Genomic DNA, 20,789 nt, shown 5'->3' with positions numbered 1-20,789 from the left:
GAATCCTAAACTCAGCTCATGTGTTTGTGCTTGCTTAACTGCTCATGGATTTTAGTTGGAAGCTGTTAAGTAAATGTTTATGTTGCCTTTGGAAGACACAGGAGAAACACCAACATGAATTAGACATGCTTTTGGAGTGCCTGGGTGTTTGCTTCAGGGCAAATAGATAAGCAGAAGAATAGTTAGTTTCTGGACACAAAGCCATGGGTGCTGAAAGAGCTTAAAACTAAAAAAAATGGAAAAAAAATCTGGAGGCATCCAGCCATCTTCTACTTGCAGATGTGCCATCTCCAGAGACTTGCCACTTCCCTACATCCTTCCAGAAATTACAACCCACTTGGGCCCACCTAACCAAGTGATCATTCCCTGATCCAGCTCAGTCAGGCTGAGTGCTGGTAGTGGGATCCCCCCTACATAGGGCTGAGCCACACTGGGGACCTGAAGGGTGGGGAAGATGCTAAGCTGATAATTTTGGTATTGGCCGTTACCTGCTGTTCCTCTGACCTTTGAGGCAGCCCCAGAAAGCTAAGGATTGTTCACCCTCATCTATTTCCCCAGAAAAAAAAAAAAAGTTTATGAGGTTTCTGTGCATCCTCTTCTGTTGAAATTTTCTTACTCTTTAAAAAAAAATGTTGATTTTTTTACTAAAACAGTTACTTACCAAACAGCAACTGCCACTATCTTCATGACAGATTCATTTAAGCACTGGCAAAAGCTGACCAAAGGAACGCCACTGTTTCCCATTCTTCCCAACATTATACCTGCAGACAAAGGCATTTACGTTCAATTTCTCAGGTGCCTTAATCCAAAGCCCCCATGCCTTCCCTCCCTGCTGTGATTCAAAGTGAACTCAAGTGGGAGATGACTGGATGAATATAGATCTTTGTGCTGTATAAACAGACACGGTATGTGGAAATCTCACCTTACACAAACATGAGAGCGTGGAGGAGCCAGGCCACAGCCTTGTGCTTCAGCTCCAAATGGGGCACTCTCTCCTGGCTCCCGTTTTTTTTTCATTTGCAATTCCCCAAAAGCTTCCCTGTGGAGGTCCAAACTTTTGTGCTGCAGATTTGGCCCCATGATAGCGAGCCTGTTTCTTTAAATATCTTTCATAGATCTCAGAGAAGGAGTTACCTGCTCTGAGGGATCCTTTCAAGACAAACTTGAAAACATTTTTCTAGCAAAGGAAGCTGTCTCTGCCTCAGTCTGCCCTGTGTGCTGTGTACAGCCAGGCAGGGGCTGTGCTGTACATGGCAGTACTGGCAGAACATTTTCTGTACATCAGCCATGAAGAAACCAGCCCTCAGCTTCTGCCTCTTGAGCCCCTGGCCAGCAAGACTTAGGGGCATGGTAAAAGTAATACATTCAGTTCTAGGAAGACAATGAATGATCTTCTGTGTTCAGAAGTATAAAATGGCCCTTGATCCTAATAAGCACACGCAATTAATTCATTTGTATCCAATACTTTTTGGCTGGCATAGTGTCTGCTGTGACATTGTACTTCGGGAATTGACTGTAAAATACTACAAACTGTGGCACAGTCAATTTCCAGCAGTGTTGTATATGGAATACCGCCCTCTGTGGTATTGTATATGGAATTCCACCTTCTGTGGAATACCACAAAACAGCATGGAACAGAAGTCACCAAGGATTTTGAAGATTTATCTTCAAAAGTTTGGGAGAACAGCTCTGTAACAATCTTGCCTTTTTCTTCACCAAGTTGAGACAGAAGCAGCTAAAAAAGACGAATCAAGAAACCAAACAACATAATCCCTTTCTTTTCCTCTTAAATGGACACTTGGATTATTACAAACCAAACATGTCTGAAACCTACCCATTGTAGCAGAGAATATCACAATCCCCAGTACATTCATGCCGTCACTAGTGCCTGGTTCTGACTTGTAAATCACTTCAGGAGGGGGAGTGATGTCCAAGGCAAAATTCTGGACATTGGATCCATTCTCATCCTGGACTCCATATATTATAATGCGACGAGTGGTGCTTTCAGATGATGCTTTGTTAGATTTAATGATAGGAATGCTCTTGGTGCGATACTGAAAGAAAACAAAATTGTTTTTATTATAATATCCCAGCAGGAATTAATAGTTTAATGAGATCTCCTAAGTGCTCTGTTTCAACAAGGCTGCATGTCAAAGGGACAAGCATGAAAAGAATGATCGGTGCTCTCTCTATGCTGCTAAAATCTGTAAAAACAGTTGAGTTTTTGCAAAAGCATAACAAAATCAGTGTTTCCTATAATCAGAGCCCCGTGCAGCAAACACACCATCTCCTGATAGACCTGCTTTACTATAAGACACAATCAGGAATGACTCTCTAGAGGTTCTGAGTGCCCTGCTCTTCGTCTCACCTGAGGTAAAGTTCCCATTAAATATTTCCCCAGGTGAAACAAATACAGCCATGCCTCTTGCTCACTCAGAACTTTTAGATTAGGTTTTCTGGCCAAATTCCAATCTGAGTAATTAGATTATTTCCAAACACATTATTTTATTGTTTTAACTGGACATGGTATTCTGTCCTTCCTTTGTGTGGCATCACTGTGTGCTCTTAAAGCAATTCCAGCTCTGTGACTGCAATATGGTGGTAAGAGCAATCGCGCTCTGGGCGTACTGGCATAAATTGTTCTGCTTTTCTACAGCAGCTTGCTCAAGGTCCTAAAACATCAGGCCTCAGGAGGAGGTGGAGCTGACATAGGTGTGCTTGTCCATTCTGTAGTCACACTCTGCATTTTGTGCTTGTTTGCTTTGCCTTCAGACACCGAGGCTGCTGAGGCTAGTGGAGGCGGACTCGTTAATTCCTAAATGCTGAAGGTACTAACAGTATCTGAAATAATATGCAACGTCTGTATCTGGATTCTGTTTTACTAAGATATATGTTTTCTATGATGTTGGCTCATCTCTTTCATCAGTGGTAAAAGGAATATAGCCACTTACCTGCTTGAATGTGGCCTCAACAAGATTGGCTGGAAACATGTTCCTAAAAATGAACAAATACAAGAATAATTTCTATGGAACTGAAAACAACTTCTACTTTTCCTGTGTCTCCCACGATAAATTGGTTATTTACCCTCCTAGAGAGCAAAGTTTGCACAGGTGCAGAAGGTTGCCATATAGATGTACCTGACTGAACGAGCGTCAACAGAGAGACAGTTCCTCAGAATTAACCTTTTGGGACTTGCTTCTAAATACCTGGAGCGAGACCCAGGAGCTCTAATTTCAGCTTTTAGCTCTGCCACAGTGTCCATGTTGTAGCAGGGGCAATGTAATTCCTATCATTTCCTTCTCTATCTGTTAACTGGGGCAAAGAATATTCTGCTACTCCATATTTTGTCTTCCCTGTTCGGATAATGAGCTGTTCAAGGCAAAGTCAGTGTTCAGGGATGTATTCCTGAGACTCCTGGGTCCTGTAATCTACTTTGGGATTTCTAAGTACTCCTGTGAGATGACTCATGAACTGTAGTAACTCCTGAAACACGTTCATCGCTAAAATTATAAGTAATGTAGGCTTTGCAGTGGTTTGGTCAAGAACAATTTTCTTTTCAAAAAGAGGATCTCATTCCTGATTAAAATAATTGAGATTAGAGCTGCATAGTCTCTGGTAAACTTTGTTTTAATACAGTTCCCCAAGGCTTCAGAACAAGAGTCTGAAGTGAGGCCAAGAGCTACAGAGCGGCAGAGGAAGACAATGACCATACTCAAACAGACAGATTTTTAATTCCAACAGGGACTTTTGCTGTCATCTTTTCTGACTTTTTGCTAATTTGTAACTTCTGTTTGAGCTAGATTGCTACTTTGCAGAAAGACATTCAATCCTAATTTGACATGGAGAGCACACCCTCTACAGGCTTCAAAGAGGAATCATAGTATAGTTGGGCAAAAAAGTGAAAAAGTCTTATCTTTCTGTGCAGCATTTGGGAATAAAGATTCTTGTGATGATTCTAATAGAGTAATTTTCAGAACTGATTTATTTTTAGCCCAAAGCTTCTGAACCTATGGGCAGAAGACAGTGACAGCCTATGACCCAATTGTATGCTTTCATATGTGTAAATTCATGCAAGGAGAAACTCCTGAATTCTCTAACCAAAAGACTTTCTATTCAAAGTCCAGCTCATGCCCTAAGACAAGACAAGACAAGACAAGACCTAAGAATATACAAAAATCCCATTCTCATTCCAAAGAGAATTGCTATATATACATATATATATATATACACAGTTACATGAGACATTTTCCATACCTGCTTTTCTCTTGGCAGCAGCACATGCCCACTGCTAATGAAGTCACAGCTAGAGCCTGCTGTGTAGCACTGGCTTAGAGAAAAAACAGTTTTATTGCTATTTTAAGTGATCATAATGTGACATTATGGTCACACTGAAAATTATGAGGTAGAATCTGTTTCAGTAGCATCAGACACTGAGAGCAATTGCTACACAGAGATAATTAATTATCCTTTTCAGGGTAAAGCAGAGAGAGAAGAATTTCAATTAAAGAGTAATAGTATTGGCTAATGATTGAAACAGAAGATTGAAAATGAGGGGTTTTTTTTGGCCTGCACAAAGCATCGAGTCATCTCTGCAAATCACCCATAAAGCTGATGATTCTCTGCTTCAAATGTCGAACCTGTAGCCAAAGTGAGACACAGACAACTGCCAGCTGTGCCTCGCTCATCTGTGCCTGAGCCCGGGGGCTTGGCTGACACAGGGACTAACTGGAGAACAGCTGGATGGGGCTGGAGACGGAGGGGATGTTTATAGGGGGGGGAAGCACGGGAGAGACAAGATGGTTACTGCCTTATTATGCCTCATAAGGGAATTCTGCTTCCAGATTGTTAAAGGTTTCATTAATATCAAATTGTTTTGTGATTAGACATGAGCAGATGAAAGGTGCTACAGCAGCGCACAGTGTTAGGGAGATGATCGTGCTCTGACCTGCTGCGTGAATGTGCATTATTCTGAAGGTGCAGATCCACACTGAGGACTCCTGCGCAGCTCTGAATATAAATGTCACATATGAACCATAGTTTTACAAAGAAATATGGATTTAATTGCTGCTTATTTCCACTTTCTCCCGTAGTTTTATAGTCCTAATTAGTAGAATTAAGAATAAATTAAGACTGTCCGAGAAAGGAAATATCATATGGTTAGTAGCTAGATTAAATATTAAACAAACCTTTATCATTCTTTATCCTGCAGGAATTACAACTGCTCATTTAATACTGCTGGAATTCTCCCAGTATTTTTTAATATATAATGCACTGTGATCCAGTCTTTGGGACTAGCCTTACCAAAGTTACACAATTTATCTAGTGAAGGGCTGACCTGAATGTGTTTGCCAGGGCTTCGGCTTATTTTTTATCTTAAGCTGGTTTACTTGGATTGAAAAAATCCAAGCCAAAATATAGTTTTGTTAATTAAAAACATCCAAGAGAGCAATTAGTGGACAAGAATTCTAATGGACTAAAAACAAATAATGAGAAGAACATACGAAATTGTCACCTACAGCTGGGGGATGACTGGGAGCATGTGTTGCTTTAGTCAGGCCTCTTCAGAATCACTTGAGAAATTCTCACTTTAGGGGTACATTTTGCTGCACGTTGATATTTCCAGCCACGAGCTGGATGTTTGGCAGGCATCATTTGGGAATGTTTCCACTGGGAGTGGGGGATTTGAGTCAGGACTGCCAGCCAGCCTGGCCGCTTCGGGACAGCCCTCCTGTGGGGCTCTGGCTCCCCCAAACCTGAGCCCTGGGGAATGCCAGCCAGGGTGGGAGCTTCTGTCTGGCACAACATACACACACATGCATTTGTCCAAATATATTACAAAACTAATGGCCAAATTAAGTATCAAATTAATCACAGCCTGTCAATCCCTCCTTGTGCCAGCCTGCAACCAGCTTGCCCCTGCAGATCAGTAATAGCTTCACTGCAATTCTGCACAAGATAAAGATCTAGACACACATGTATCTGTTACCAGGATCATAACGTGAGGCTGTCCCTCTGCTCAGAAGAGGCACTGTATTTATCACTGACATATAACGAATTAAAGACACTGTCAGTATTTAGGAAGTAATAATTCAAGCTGAGCTACTCATTGCTGTCACCACCTATAAATGTTGCTGTGTTTATTCAATTAAGAGAGCTAAGCAGATAAAATACTTGTAAATCTCCAGCATTACTTTCAGACTGCTTAAAAGATACAGGACACAAAATAATACTGTAGAAAACTTCAAGTGATCTGGAATTCATTTCTCTAGTAAAAGCAACATTGTCTCCAACCTCAGTGGCACAATTCAGCATTCCTGGCAAAAATAATTTCACATAATAATAGGGAATTAAATATAGTCAATAACAGCGAGTGAGGCTGGTGTGGAACATAGATGAATTTAGGTCTAAGACAAGGGTATGATTGTAAAACAGAAACTGAGACATATGGTTTCTGGTTACATAAAAAATTAAGAGCTAAATACTGTCTGCCCTGAGGAAGAACATTTCCCAGAGCATCTCCTACTGCAGGAATTCTGCCAGACAGAGCAGGAGTGTTAAACACAGGCTAAAAGAGTGTGCATGAATGAGAATGTGCATGAAACTTCAGTGTCAGCTCCGTGAACCTTCTACAGACTGTGAGCTATTGAGCCACAGCTGGCACAGCACGCCTGGCCTGCATTTGCTGTGACAACAGCAGATCCACACCAGTGACCTCCTAAAAACCTGCTTTGACTGCAGCCTGCTGTGGTGAACAAGGTGGTTCATTCCACCAGCATATTCTGGAATCCTTCCCTAATTCTGTACGGGATAAGAGGATTCAGATGTGAGGATCTATCGAGTTAGAAAAGTGTATGTATGACTAAGGCAGCGTGTTCTGCAATTTGGTAGCCATGGAATTTGAAGAAAACCCTGAAGATTTGTATCAAATGTAGACAGCACCTGGTTTAAGGAGCAACTCTGAGGGTGCAGCTTCCCATTACATGTATGACTACTTAGCACCTTACTACTGCCAGAAGTGGGAGGTCCTCTTTCCTTCTCCGTTTTCTCCCAGAAATAAAATTACCAATTAACACTAATTTACTTGGTTTTGCTCTCCTAGTATTCTGCTGCTTTAGGAAGCTGAATTGTGTTAGGAAGCCGTTTTTCAGCTCAGGCCATGCCTTGGCACTGCCCCCAGGACATCAGACCCCTCTTGCTCTCTTCAAAAGGTTGCTTACTCTGAGAACTACAGTAGTGATACAAATACCAGCACTGTTAGAGTGTTTTCCTGCTCATACTGTCAGCTAAATTGTCCACAGAACATCAGCCTACAGCTACTAGTATAGGCAGTTTGATGGCTCCTGGATAACTTCTATTAGAAATAATAGGCTAAATTTTGGTTGCAGTTTTACTACTGAATATCTGAAAAACTCAGAACGAGTCCTGAGTAGAACATTTGTTGATTCAAAGCATTCGGCTTTTGCAGATCTTTTTAATGAGGAATTAGGCCAGCTGCTCTAGTGTAAGAGCAGCCACAGGTACGGCAGATGCCGTTTCCTCGACTCAGAACACCCATCCCCGCTGGGGCACGCTGTGTTCTGCAGCAGCAATCTGGTTTTGCTCTCAGACTTTGATGTTATCAGTATTTAATCTCTGCCACACCAGACAGCCTTTGGCTGCAGTCTCTCACGCTGTGGAATTAAAACCACTAGACTGGGTTTTTGCTACATGTGCGTCCTCATAACATTTTATTGGCCTATATTTGCACTGGGCATAAAACAGCTTTGGACACTCTGCTCTCAAATTTGAACTGGCATAGCTGAGCTTGCAAGAACATTACTTTAAGACGGGGTATTTGACGGTGGCTGAGCTCTTACCCTGTCACCCTATATAGCAGGGGTATAGAGAGAGCAAAAATGGAGTTGGAGTAGCTTGACACGACAACTGTAAAGTTTCCAGGTTTTACAGCTGTCCTCAAGAATGAACAGCACTGTGGCTCCTGTTTACTATAGGCTGAGGTCAGATGCTTCTTCTTTCTCAGTGACTTTGTCTTAATCTCAAAAAATCACTTGCTTTTGCTGCCCTCTGCATGATTTCATCATCAGCCATGTAGACTCCTGACTACTGTTACTGTACCACGAGAGTCACCAATCCTGTCCTTAGTCATATGGATATACATCTGAAATACCCTCCTGCTGGTGTCAGTGGGCTCCATCAGGGTTTGCACTACTGGAATCACAGTCAAAATTTAATTCAGCAAGAACGAACAAATGATCTATCTCAGGGCCCACAGGAGACTGCATCTTGCACATTAGGAGTCACCTCCAGTGCGTCGTCTCATTTCTCAGTATCAATCTTACTACCTCCTGGTTAAAGGACCAAAGAAGGCTTTTGCAGAATTAATTAGGCCTTTAAATCCTCATTATTGTGATAAAGTATACTAACAGAATGTAAAAATCACTAATCAGGTCTAAGCCATTTTGTCTTGCTTGTCTTTTTTGCAGATCAGAGCAGAACTCATATTGTGCACTCATTTTGCCAAACACATGGACGTGTTTTCTGTCTTGAGGGTGACAGTATTGCATGGCCTTTCCGTTCCAGGAGGGGATCTGGAGGGTGAATATCCTTACCCTGCTCCTTCTGAAACAAAAGGTCCTGACACAGCCCCAACAGGGTTGTGGCTTTCTGAGAAAATCATTCTTTGGGGTGGAAGCACAAGTACATCACATCTTTAGGAATCTTGAAAGGGCTGTATCATATCAAAGGTTGTATGACAACAACCAATGGATTTCCACTATGGTTCCAGGAAGGCAAAGTTATCTCATAAAAAGTGTACGTTTACATTGGAAGATGTCCAGGGCAATTGTCAGGAAGATGAATGATTTATTTCCCTTTAGAGCTGAAGCTTTCCTAATGGGGTTGTAACTCTTGGCCCCCAAGCTTCTCTCCCTCTGTGATTAAGGCCTCCTGACCAGAGAGCAGAACTGTTTCATAGTCCATCGCCCCAGCCTTGTTTTAATCAAGGAATTATCTTTTTTCCATGTTGGTTTCCTCTTATTCCAAATAGGAACAACACATTTAGGGGCTTCAGAGTCCTTTGTAAATACAGAATAAAGGTTTAGGCTTCTACACAGCTTGAACTGCTTAAAATCAACCAGAAGCACACATCTGGTCACATACCATGCACAACAGTGCTGGCATCAGGCTGGCTTTGTGAGACAAAAGAAAACCAGAGATCTGAAATGAATAAAAAATGTCACAGGGGACAGATAAATATTTCTATCGTACACAGTGGCTTTTGGCAAAAGACACATGAGTGTAGGGCAAAGTTATTTAAAAAGTTCTTTCATAGTTTAAACCCTGGATCACTTGATGCCGTCTTAAATATCTTATTGTGTATATATACAATTCAGTCTTCAGCTGTAAACTTTTTAAAGTGTGATTTCTGGTTCTGCACAGCCTGGACTTTTTCCAGACTAGAGCAGATACCGGGTTTTTCCTGCCCTATTTTCAAGAAATACAATTTCTATAAAATAGAATTTTGCCCTTAGCTTGAAAAGAGGGAAAGGAAATGATTTTAAAGAGTGCTCAGGATTCCCATGAAAACATAAATCCTCTACAATTTTTATATCCTCTTCTAGCTATAAATGGCATATTTCCTCTTCCCCCCCCCAACTCTCTTGGTTAAGCCAGATTGAGTTTCCTGGTACCTGCTATTAAATTGGATATTAGTGGTAAAATGCTCTGACTTATCCTTCCAGTAAACTTCAGAAATGCACAAATTTGTGTGTCATGGTTCAAGGCGTAATTTGACCCGGACTATATTAATGGAATTGTTTGATTTGGACATTTTGAATTGAATAAGCTTGTGATGTCATGCTGTCTGGTTAGACTTGAGAAAGATTAAAAATGTATGTGAACCCTGCACTGGCTGGTGCCCAAATTTGCACACACAGTCAGCCGTACATAAAACAGGGGAGAGAACCCCCAGTTTGGCTGGGTTTTGTTTCCTCCTGTGAATGTTAATTGCGTTTGCTGGTTTGTTTTTATCTCATCAGCTAAATGTTGTTTCCCTTGTGACAAATGCAAGTAGCATATTTTAAATTACAAGATTTACCCTTCTAAATTAAAGGTATTTTGATAACAGCAACAGAATGTGGTGGAAATATTAACTGCTAATGGAAACAGTGTGATCCTGAGTCATGTATCTGGTTTTACAAATGTTCATCCCCAAATTCTAGGCATTTTCTATTCTGCTTGTCAGGTGAATATATGTTGCGGAATGAAACAAACCTAATATTCTAAATTGAACACTATCCCTCTAAGTATGTCCCTTTTTGTCCTTTTGAATAAACCACTCAAAGTCTGAATTATTTTAAAAAATTGATATCTTGCCTTCCTTAATTTCTTAACTCACAAAAGCCTACTAAAAATTCATTCTTTTATTTTTGAGAACACAGCACAGAGTTAATTTTGATAATTCACACAGGAAAAAGAAGGTAAAGATGTGCATTGATTCACTGCTATTACTTCCATTGTGGTGCCCCAAAAGCCACATTCCTAGAACAAAACCCCTACTAGATCTCATACAAGCCTGGGATATTTCCTCTGGCACAAATTTTTCTGAAAAATCCCCAGTGAGGTAATTTCTTTCCCATACGTCTTGGTTCTCTAGCTGTAAGAAAGGAGAGTGGTCCTTGTCTACCTCACAGAATTATTGTAAATCACAAGAATGAATCCATTTAAATTCAGAAAGCACCAGGTACTTTGGTGCATTAAAGAGAACAAGATGATCCTTAGCCTGAGGATTTGTAGTTTTAAATACGGAAGAAAATGTACTTTCATGAGCTTTGCAGTGCTTGCACCAGAAACCTTGAATATAATCAAATCATATTTGTACATCTGTCTCAATGTAGTAGTAAAGTGGCAGCTGAAGACAGAAGCATCTTCAGAAAAGCATCTCCTGCACAGCTGCTTACTCACGACTGCCCTCAGAACGATCCGCCCTTAGCCTGGAGCCTGGCACGCTGCCGACAGAGGGGCAAGCTGTGCAAGGGGACATTCCTGCACGGGTATGAAGGTGAACTGCCTGGTTAAATGGATATCTTCCACACACAGCAGAAGATGTATTTGGTTTAAAGCTGGCTCAGATTAAAGCAAAAATTCAGACAATTCAGGCCAAGGCAGCACTAAAGATTTTAGGTATAAAGAGTAATTGAATGTTGAAAACACTTCTATTGTGCTGCATTTGGTGGCCTCCCTGTCTAGATTGAATTTAGGAGAAAATCAGTAGGGCCAGACTCACACCCACAGATCCTGCCCCCAACCTCTTCAGGTTCCCTTTAGAAAAAAGTTTTTCAAGTACTTCTGTTTAGCGTGGCAAAAAAATGGTTGACTTGTGGATACAATTTTTGAGGCAGTAAATTCAGTATGTTGATGAGATTATGTATGTCCTGCTTGATGTGAGGTGTAGAGCCACTTCAGAATTATGCAATACCATGACTGTTATGTCGCAATCAAGTCATATACACTGCAGGATTTATTGCTGGTTTTTTTAACGTAACAGACAAATATACAGGGGAAGTATCATCTGCAGTATAATGCAGAATAATAATTATTGATTAATATTGCATATGTTTACGATGACCATGAGTCTCTGCAGTAGTTCTTGGTTTTGTTTATTGCTAAGTCAGTACATTCTTCAATTTGTAATTAAAACCACTTCTAAAAGCAAAATCCTCACCCCAAAATTCCAGAAATTCAATTTCTAGCAACATCCAGACCTGACAATGTCATATATAGCATCACAAGAAATAATAATGTATTTCATCATTTCAAAATGGCTTCAAATCTGAAATCGGTGAGGGTGAATAGGGTTAGTATCATCATGCCCAGATACATGTTTTTAAAATAAACTCCACAATTATGTCACATATATCATCTCTCCACTTGTACATTTAGGATTCTTCATTTGCAGAATACCAGATGTTTCCTGTGTAAACTTCTATGCACATGTGCAATTGATAAATTGAGAGGAAATTAATGAATTGAGAAGATAAGCCAATCTGAGCCTAAAGAGATGTTCTCCAGCTGTGAATGGAAGTGATTTATCATTGAGCTAAAGGATCAGCTTTTCTAGCTCAAACCAGCAGATACATCATTACATTTAATCCAGACTTCCACACAGACACTTAGGAGGTTTGCAATTGACTTCAGCAGAGCCAGGATTTCACCCATCGTGTTTGCCTAGGCTGAAAGCCCACTCCCCACAATTTTGTTATTCTTATTTATTTAGTTAGTGAATGTGGTTATTTCTGTAGTGAAGGAGTAAAATCCATCAATTTGTAGAAAGATTGCAGCTGTGACTGCTGCTTCGCATAGCAAAAGGAGAGGGAGTTCTAGTCTCTCTTTTTAAGCCTCGATAATAAAAGTAGCTTGTTGGCTTGTTGTTGTTGTCCACATCTGCCCAAACCAGTGAAGACTTTAAGGTTTTGCAGACTAAAAGCACATGCCTGGGCAGAAACATGAACACCTGAAAGATGCATGCAAACTATTACAATTTGCTCAAGCAAATGTTTGTAGGAAGTGAAATTATAGATGATATTTGCAAATGTTTAGATAAAGACATAGTATTTTACCTGCAATAAGGCTCAGCAGAATAAATGGTTCCCAAACCTCAGCACTAAACCCATGGTGTACAGGGATCAGCCAGAGAGAGGTAAAGAGATGAGATTGTAACTGAGATCTCAGGTTCCAGCCGTATAGATGTTTGGTCATTTTACACATTTTGCACGGCCAAATTCTTTTTCATCTGGCTCACTTCCATGAACTAGCTTACTCTGGGCCTCAAAAAGCAACTGGGCTGGTGAGAGGAAGGGGATGGGAACCTATGGCAAGGGAGACCCTTTCCAGACACAGCTGTAAGGTCAGGGTGGATGTAACGTTGCACCAAAGGTCTCACTTTGCTTTTACTTGTCTAAGACTGAGGCCTTAGAAACAGCTCAGCATGCCAGAAAATGTTTCCAAAAAGTGCCACAATGAACACAACCAGTAAGATTACAGTTTTCTTAAATTCCCTTTTATTTCTTATGCTATTCTGTTGTACTAAGGGATTCAAAACTCCAGTAACTTGCTCAGTTCCTTTCCCTGGGTGTGACAATTCTAGACCTTTATGCAGCAGAAACAGAATAATGTGACTTAACATTCTGTCACGAACACACACATGTGAATTTCACTGCACATACATCACTGCAAAGGCACTGGGGAGATACAGATGCTGTGAAGTGGGCTTCTGCCTCTTGCAGACGAAGATGGTTTTGTGGAAAGCTACAGAAGAGAGTGCACTCAGCTGCTGCTCAGTGACTAATAGAATTTGGCTCATTCTCAGTAAGACATTGATACAATAGAAAAACATGCAAGTTTCAGATGACCTGGCTAAGTACAACTTGGAGGAGAAAAAAATATCTCTATAAGCCTTTCCTCCCAGTTCCTTCTGATTTGAGTTCCTGGTAACTCTAATTAAAGCACTCGGTGTGCTGATGCCCTGTCAGCATCAGGAATCTGGGGTTTTGAAAGAAAAATTGTGCAACATTTTTAATTTTAATAAGTCAAACTACAAAGAGAACTCTTCATGTTTTACATACACACTGGGCCTAGACACCCCTGCTCAATATAGTATGAGATCACTGGCTTGTGAAACTACCAGCCAAAGGCAAAACTTGGTCTTTCTGCATGAGCAATGTAAATGTGAGGCACACACTATGTTCAGTCAGGAAACTAATCCCACTGGTACCTGAAGTGTTGAGACAAAGAGGGATTTTCAGGCAAAGCTATCAAAATACCATCTAAGGCTGGTCTAAAACAACAACCCTCCCTTCTGCAAAACCAAGTAAAACAAACAAGAAAAAGCCACAAAGCAGAAGAAATACTGTCATAAAAATAAGGAATAAAAAGATCACAACGGTCGTTTTTCTAATTGTGTCTTTCATCTGAGAGTTGTTATGAGCAGTTGTAATGGCACTTTTAAGAATTATTTCCTGAAAAATGTGTATTTCAGCTCTTAAGGTTTTGCCTATTACAACTGCCCCTATTTAAATTAACATGGCATTTTAATACTATCTTGGCCTTAATAGATTTCATTATGAGCTCTACAGGCCACATGTGATTTTGTGGAGGCAAAAAACCCAAAACATACCCCAGTGTTGTGAGAATTTCTGATACACTTTGTGGCCATTCATTTTACTAGAAACAGCCAGTATAAACATCTGATAAGCCGAAAATCATCTTCTGAAGTTTCCTTGATTCTTTTTCCTGATTTGAACAGAGTGTTCACTCTTAGGTTCAGAACTCATCCTCAGGCAACAGTTCCTCATGCAGTTGGGTACAAAATGTTACCTTCAGAAAGCAGAAAGACTGAGCGTAGTTACCGGATTAAGTCAAGCAGTGCATCCGCAGAACTCATGATGGGCTTTCCGCCCTCTTCGGTGCTCTCCTTCTGTGCCGCTCCACCAGGGTGGATAATGGAGACCATAATTATGCCCACGATCACAGCCACAAATGTTGTCCACAGGTAGTAAGTGACAGTGATGATACCTAATCGACTGGAAGTCTTGGCATCCAGGGCTGCTAGCCCAGACATTAAGCTGTGGAAAGAAATCACAACACATACTATCTTCTGCATAACATTAATGCAACTGAAAACCTAATTTCCTAATTATTGCAGTTTACCTGCTTCTCTCAGGATTCATCAGTGTTTTTAGAAGCTTGCTGGTAACACTAAAGCTGTAGCCTCCATGTCTAAAGGGATGTTTCTCTATTGCCATGGAGATTGCCAAGGAACTTGCAAGCTTAGGCTGCACACATGGGGACAGAATCCTATCGACTGTTCCCTGAAGCTCGAGGGATATTTTTACACAACCTACACACGTGATGGTTCAGTTCACAGGATTAAAGGCAATGATCAGTGATACAAACTTATGTATGAAACGCCACATATAATGTTACAGAATCATAGGATAATTCCGGTCAGAAGGGAACTCTGAAGGAAATGTGGTCAAGACCCTTATCCCTTCCTGTGTGCAGCCAGACCATGACTTCAAAATGAAAAACACTAAGCGGCAATTTTGTCATATAGTCCATTTTTTAAGCTAAAATAATAACTTCTTTTCTTTCTAAACCAATACAAAGCACAGTATATTTTTGCTTTACCAGCGGGCACTTTGGGGAGTGGGCTGTGATTCAGTTTGTCTCCAGCTGAAGTGGAGACATTGTCAGTGAGCAGAGGAAAACCCTTAATGGGCAGGGGTGGCTGCACAGTGGTGAGCAAAGAAATGGCTGTGGTCGCTCCACCCTTTTCTTTCCCCTTTACGTCCCTGCTCACCACTGCCAGAGGTTGACCAGTAGTCACCCCCTCGCTTGTACGGCCTCCTCTGCCAAGGTAGGCAACTCTCTGTCAAGTGCTTTAGCTCTGACCGACCATCTTTTATAGGCAAATTAGACAGGGCACTGTTTGGTCCCTGAACTTGCTCCAGGCAGCTCTGACAGACACTCTGATGCTGTTTCCAAATGATGCAAGGCTGAGATTTGAGTGCTCAGTGACACCAGTGTTGCTCGGGGTGTGTAGTTTGTATCAGGAATAGTGTGGCCAGCAGGACCAGGCCAGTGACCGTCCCACTGTGCTCAGCACTGGTGAGGCCGCACCTCAAAACCTGTCTTTAGTTCTGGGCCCCTCACTACAAGAAAGACCTTAAGGTGCTGGAGAGAGTTCAGAGAAAGGCAATGAAGCTGGTGAGGGGTCTGGAGCACAAGTGTGATGAGAAGCAGCTGAGGGACCTGGGGGGTTCAGCCTGGAGAACAGGAGGCTGAGGGGAGACCTTATCGCTGTCTACAACTGCCTGAAAGGAGGTTGTAGTATGGAGGGTGTTGGGCTCTTCCCCCAAGTAATAAGTGATAGGATGAGAGGAAATGGCCTCAGGTTGCACCAGGGGAGGTTTAGGTTGGATATTGAGAAAATTTCTTCCTCGAAAGGGCTGTCAGGCATTGGAACGGGCTGCCCAGGGCAGTGGTGGATTCACCATTCCTGGAGTGGTTTAAAAGATGTGGAGATGTGGTGCTTAGGGACAGATTTTAGTGGTGGATTTGGCAGTGTTAGGTTAACAGTTGGACTTGATGATCTTAAAGGTCCTTTCCAACCTTAAATGATTCTATGACCAATTATCTGTAAACTCTTCAAAGCATACATCTCAGGAAAACTGCAGGTGAAATAATACACCACATTTACTGTTTCGTGTGCCCCACTATCCAGCTTTCCCATCAAAACAGAACCATCTATCAGGCCTTTCCTCATAAATGGTCATTTACTAAGCTGCACCTCCTTCAATGAGATCTTGACCTCACTCTGCTGAGTGAGGTTGTCTAGAGCCAAAGCTAAAGTGCAGCTTAAGCTTTATAGTAGATTTAATGAAATCAAATGGGTGGGATTTAGTGCTCAGGTTCTTGCTATCCACTAGATTAATTAAGAAAATGTATTGCTTTTCTGCACTGCCAATCTCTCGTCTAGCATTGGTTTTGTTAACACTATAGGAACAAGGGGAAACACTGGTTGCACTGTAATAGGGGAAACACTGGTTGCATTGTAATATGGATCATTTAGAAAATGAGCATCTTTATAACTCTCACTCTTGAAACTGTTTTTCTTCCCTCTCTTTTATCACTGTAGTTGACAAAAATTCCACCTTTCTGTGTGTCTGTAAAGCACTGTGTAAAAACAGCACTACATATGAAAAAAACAGTAGCAGCAATTGGCATTTCCCTTGGGTGGGTCCCTACAGAAGAGTAAATATTCTAAAACATTTCTTTGATAAAACAGTTGAGTTAAATACATCTAATTCAGATTAATTGTTAGTTTTCTGTAAAACAATCTCTATGTTGTTATTATATTTCTAGGACTGAACTCTTACGACAGGCTGAGTTTTCACAGGCCATTGAACCTATTCAGCAGCTCATTGATGCCCAAAGGAGTTCCCTACATTGTGCTAGACTTCAGCACTGTTCTACCCCCCACCCTAACCATCTCAGGAAAAAAAAAAAGAAGAAAAATGAAAATCAAGTTGATTTTAACTAGCTGGATGTTTTTCATGGTAATAATTTTCAGTGTTCTTTATAGATATATTATGCAGGGAAAAAGACTCCAGAGGTATGATGGCTTGACCATTGACCATATCTGTAACATGTAGGTAGGATACCATGCAGTGATGAATTGGAGAGGGCACTACCAAGGAGATGGACAGTCCACTGCTCTTCCTACTACTGCCCTGAAACCACTACCAATGTGGGAAAGCCACACAGTTATTGTTGTCCTTGATGCCGCTGCGTTGTGTTTGTTCTACAGAACAATGGAGAGATGAATCCTGCGCATAGCACTTGAACTGTCTTAATTGTTCACCTAAGAAATATGGAGTGATGGAAAGATATGGAGAGATGAATCCTGCACATAGTACTTGAACTGTCTTGATTGTTCACCTAAGAAATATGTCCAGAAGTACTGAGGGATAAAAATCCTAATTAAATATGTCCAGCAGTTCAGGTTCCTTTGGGGGTGTCACCTCAGCCTCAGGATGTTGGGCCATTAGGATCTAGGGGGTGTCGTGCAGCTGGAATCTAATCATACATTGTCTCTCAGGTGACAAATCCTGAGGGGGCTAATAATGAGATTGCTCTGTCTTGGGATATTCATTAACAAGATCATCATCTGTAATGAGATTATCCTGTCACCAGATAAAGTCATGCTCAGTTCATGCTGTGATGAGAAAGTCCTCAAAAGTAATTAACTATGGAGGTGCAACAGGGGTAACCATGGTGTGACAGAAGCATGAACAAACGTGTGGGTTCAGACAAAGCCCCGGGCTTTTCCATGCCTGCAATGCTCCGTTTTAAGAAGGGACCAGTGGAAGCAAGTCTCCAAAGGCTGAGGGGCTACACTGGTCATATCATTTTAAGCAATTGCTCAGAATAATTTTCAGAAAGAAACACCTGTAACTAGTATGAGACAGCAATCACTCATTAGCTGTTTTTAATTTGGCTTCATACATTTGATGTCAGAGGGAACAGGACAGAAGACATAAAGATTAAAAGAGACATTGATTATCACTGTTATTGTATGAAGTAAGTAGTACACAGTTACATCACAGGAGTTCCTCACCATGGATGTCTAGAGGTCTAACCTTCACATAATGTAGTCAAAGAAAGACAAGAAAAAGTACTTTTCTTATTTCCTAGGGAATAAGGAAGTCAGGAGGAATAAACTTCCAGATGGTTTAACTTAAGATCACTGTATGCTGTTCAGGTTTTTCCTTTAAATCTAATTTTCATCAGACACTCTTGGCTACATAAAAACTTCACCAACAGTTTCCCAAGCTGCTTCTAAGACTGAACAGAGATGTTCCCAAGCCATCCACTACTAGAGTCTCATAAAACACAATGGAATGAAAAACAGTGTTCTTTTAAATCTTGTCAAGCCTCAGAGCCTGGTTAGGTTTGGAATAATATTTGATTCATAGATTAAAATAATTTGACTTACTATGTAGCTAAGTAGCTTCCACATGTATGTTTCATGCAAAGCTTCCATAACATATTTAATGATTGCCAAATGGACAAAGCAGGATTAAGACAATGAAAAACAATCTGCAGCTCTTCTGATTAATTGCAGCACATCTCATTCATTTAATTGGTCTGGCAAAAAAAAAATTCCACAGAAGTGTAATTTTGTGTTCAGGGACCATTTCTTACTTTGTAGAGAGGGGGAAAAAAAATAATTAAAAAAAAAAAAAGTCAGGCCTAAAGCTTCCAAAATATGTGTTAATGAGTTTTGGATGAGATATTAAATCTTGTAGTGCAGGATTTAAGTGAAATCTCTGATTACTATGATTGAAGAGGTTTCTTGCACCTCGCTTTCAAACATCTGGGGCTGGATATAATAACTGACACCACAATAAACTAAGTAGCCCCATGACCTCTTTATCTCACGCATAGTTTGTTCCAATTACATGTGAAAATTATTTTCCTGTGTCTTTTCTTTCTGCTGTCTAGAATATTACGCATTTTTTTTTTAATTCTATCTTGTTCATCCAACAAATCTTGGATTAAATTGTGTGTTCTCAGTGACTACACATGATTTGAAGAACAGCCTCCAAAACTGTTCTATCTGCTGTAGATCTGTGCAAATCTCTGTCCTGCCTTCTATGTCTGTGGTTTTCAAGCCTCTTCAAAGTTGTGTTTTGATAATCTGAAGATCTCTACACAATGCAAACCTGATGCTCCACAATATTTTAGGTTTATAGTCTTTCTAAGGTTTATATTTTTGTTCTTAAGAAGTAAAAGATTTTTGGCTTTTTCATTGGGACTTAAGTAATTCTAAATCTACTCTGATTTGTTTTCTGGGAAATAAGTTGTTCTGGTGCAGCCAAATCTGTCTTGTCTCTTCTCTGAACTATCTACCCATGTTTTATTGTAGAAAGAAAGTCAGAAAGCCATTAAACAAAATAGAATTTTGATCAAAAGTTAGATATGGCCTATAATTTAAAGAAGTTTATTCACTTGCAGATATTTAAGACATTTTTTCACTAAGATTTCAATTGTTTCATTGCTGATTGTTATTGAAATATTCTAGGTAAATTATTTTATCAGGAATGGCTCAATTAAAGTTTGTTTACATTTTTGGACAGTCTCCATGTGATTTATGAAAGGCTACAATAAATTGTTTCCTTATGGTGTCCTTGTTGAGAGAGGAAGGTGGAGAGCAACGCCAGGATCAGTGGAAGATCTAATGAAACCCAGATTAAGCTTTTAAGGGGAAACTAGAAGGGAAGAGAAAGACCTCAACAACTCCAGGAATTATTATTATATCTGACCCATTAAAAATGTAAAGTTAGCTACTAGGTTGTTTAAAATACTGATAATAGTACAAACCAATGAAACTATCAAGTAGTAAGTTTCGTATCTGCTTTGAGAGAAATCTGCACAACTCCCCCCCCCCCAACTACAATAGCAATTTTGACACAATGAGGAAGGGAATTATTCCAATATCTTGGGAATATCAACCCTTATGAGCACCTCTAGGCTTGCTCTGGCTGTCACTGACAGGCATCAGAGTACTTACGAGGTATTTAATTTACAAATAAAACCCAGAACTTTCTATCTTATCTGCAATTCTTATCTGCAATTTTTTTCTGTTGCTCTCTTATAAAAAACACATTTTTTACTTGTCTCAAGATCAAAACCCATATCCCCAGAATGGGAAAATACAAGAAGCTGCTGTTAAGACCCCATTCTGCATGTTTATTTTGTCTTCCTCTCCACCAGAAGCCATCTGGATGTTGCTTTGAAATAGATGGATTATGGATAAAGTTATCAGAAGGGATTAGTGTGATTAGAAAGACATTAATCCTGTCAAGAAGTAATGGTCAAGTATTAACCACCAACAGTTGTTCCTAGAATCATGTTTGTTTTCATTCATCCAGTACCTGCCTCGCGTTCTCATTTTGTAATTGCACGCCGTAGAAAAGACCTTCCTGAGCAAATTTTCCCAGGGAGGCTGGGAAGCTCCTCCAACAGCCAGATTAGAGATGATTATATGACAGCTGAGCATCACAAAAGTGAAGTGCTGGCTTCACTAATGCTGCTTGATCGGGCAGGCAGGCTGTCGTTTACCTTTTTGTCAAGGTCAGTGCCTTCAAGTCTCAACATGGTAATAATCTCCATTTCCACAGCACAAGCCATTTAATCATCTTAAAATGCTTTACTAATATAACCTA

At 40.5% G+C, this 20,789-nt stretch overlaps 1 protein-coding gene across 1 annotated transcript in view; it reads right to left on the bottom strand.

Annotated features, from left to right (window-relative positions):
• SLC1A7 (solute carrier family 1 member 7) overlaps positions 1-20,789 on the bottom strand; it is a 50,711-nt gene that overhangs the window by 19,284 nt on the left and 10,638 nt on the right. Inside the window, exons 4-7 of the mRNA XM_005498872.3 lie at positions 14,406-14,621; positions 2,952-2,994; positions 1,835-2,054; positions 662-761 (exon numbers count right to left, since the gene is read on the bottom strand). Coding sequence (XP_005498929.1) covers positions 662-761; positions 1,835-2,054; positions 2,952-2,994; positions 14,406-14,621 — 579 coding nt within the window. The remainder of the gene's footprint in view (positions 1-661; positions 762-1,834; positions 2,055-2,951; positions 2,995-14,405; positions 14,622-20,789) is intronic.

This window comes from Columba livia, chromosome 8 (genome assembly GCF_036013475.1).
Source record: "Columba livia isolate bColLiv1 breed racing homer chromosome 8, bColLiv1.pat.W.v2, whole genome shotgun sequence".
Taxonomy (NCBI): domain Eukaryota; kingdom Metazoa; phylum Chordata; class Aves; order Columbiformes; family Columbidae; genus Columba; species Columba livia.
The sequence above is the reverse complement of the archived record's forward strand: the minus strand, read 5'-3'. Positions and strand labels throughout refer to the sequence as shown.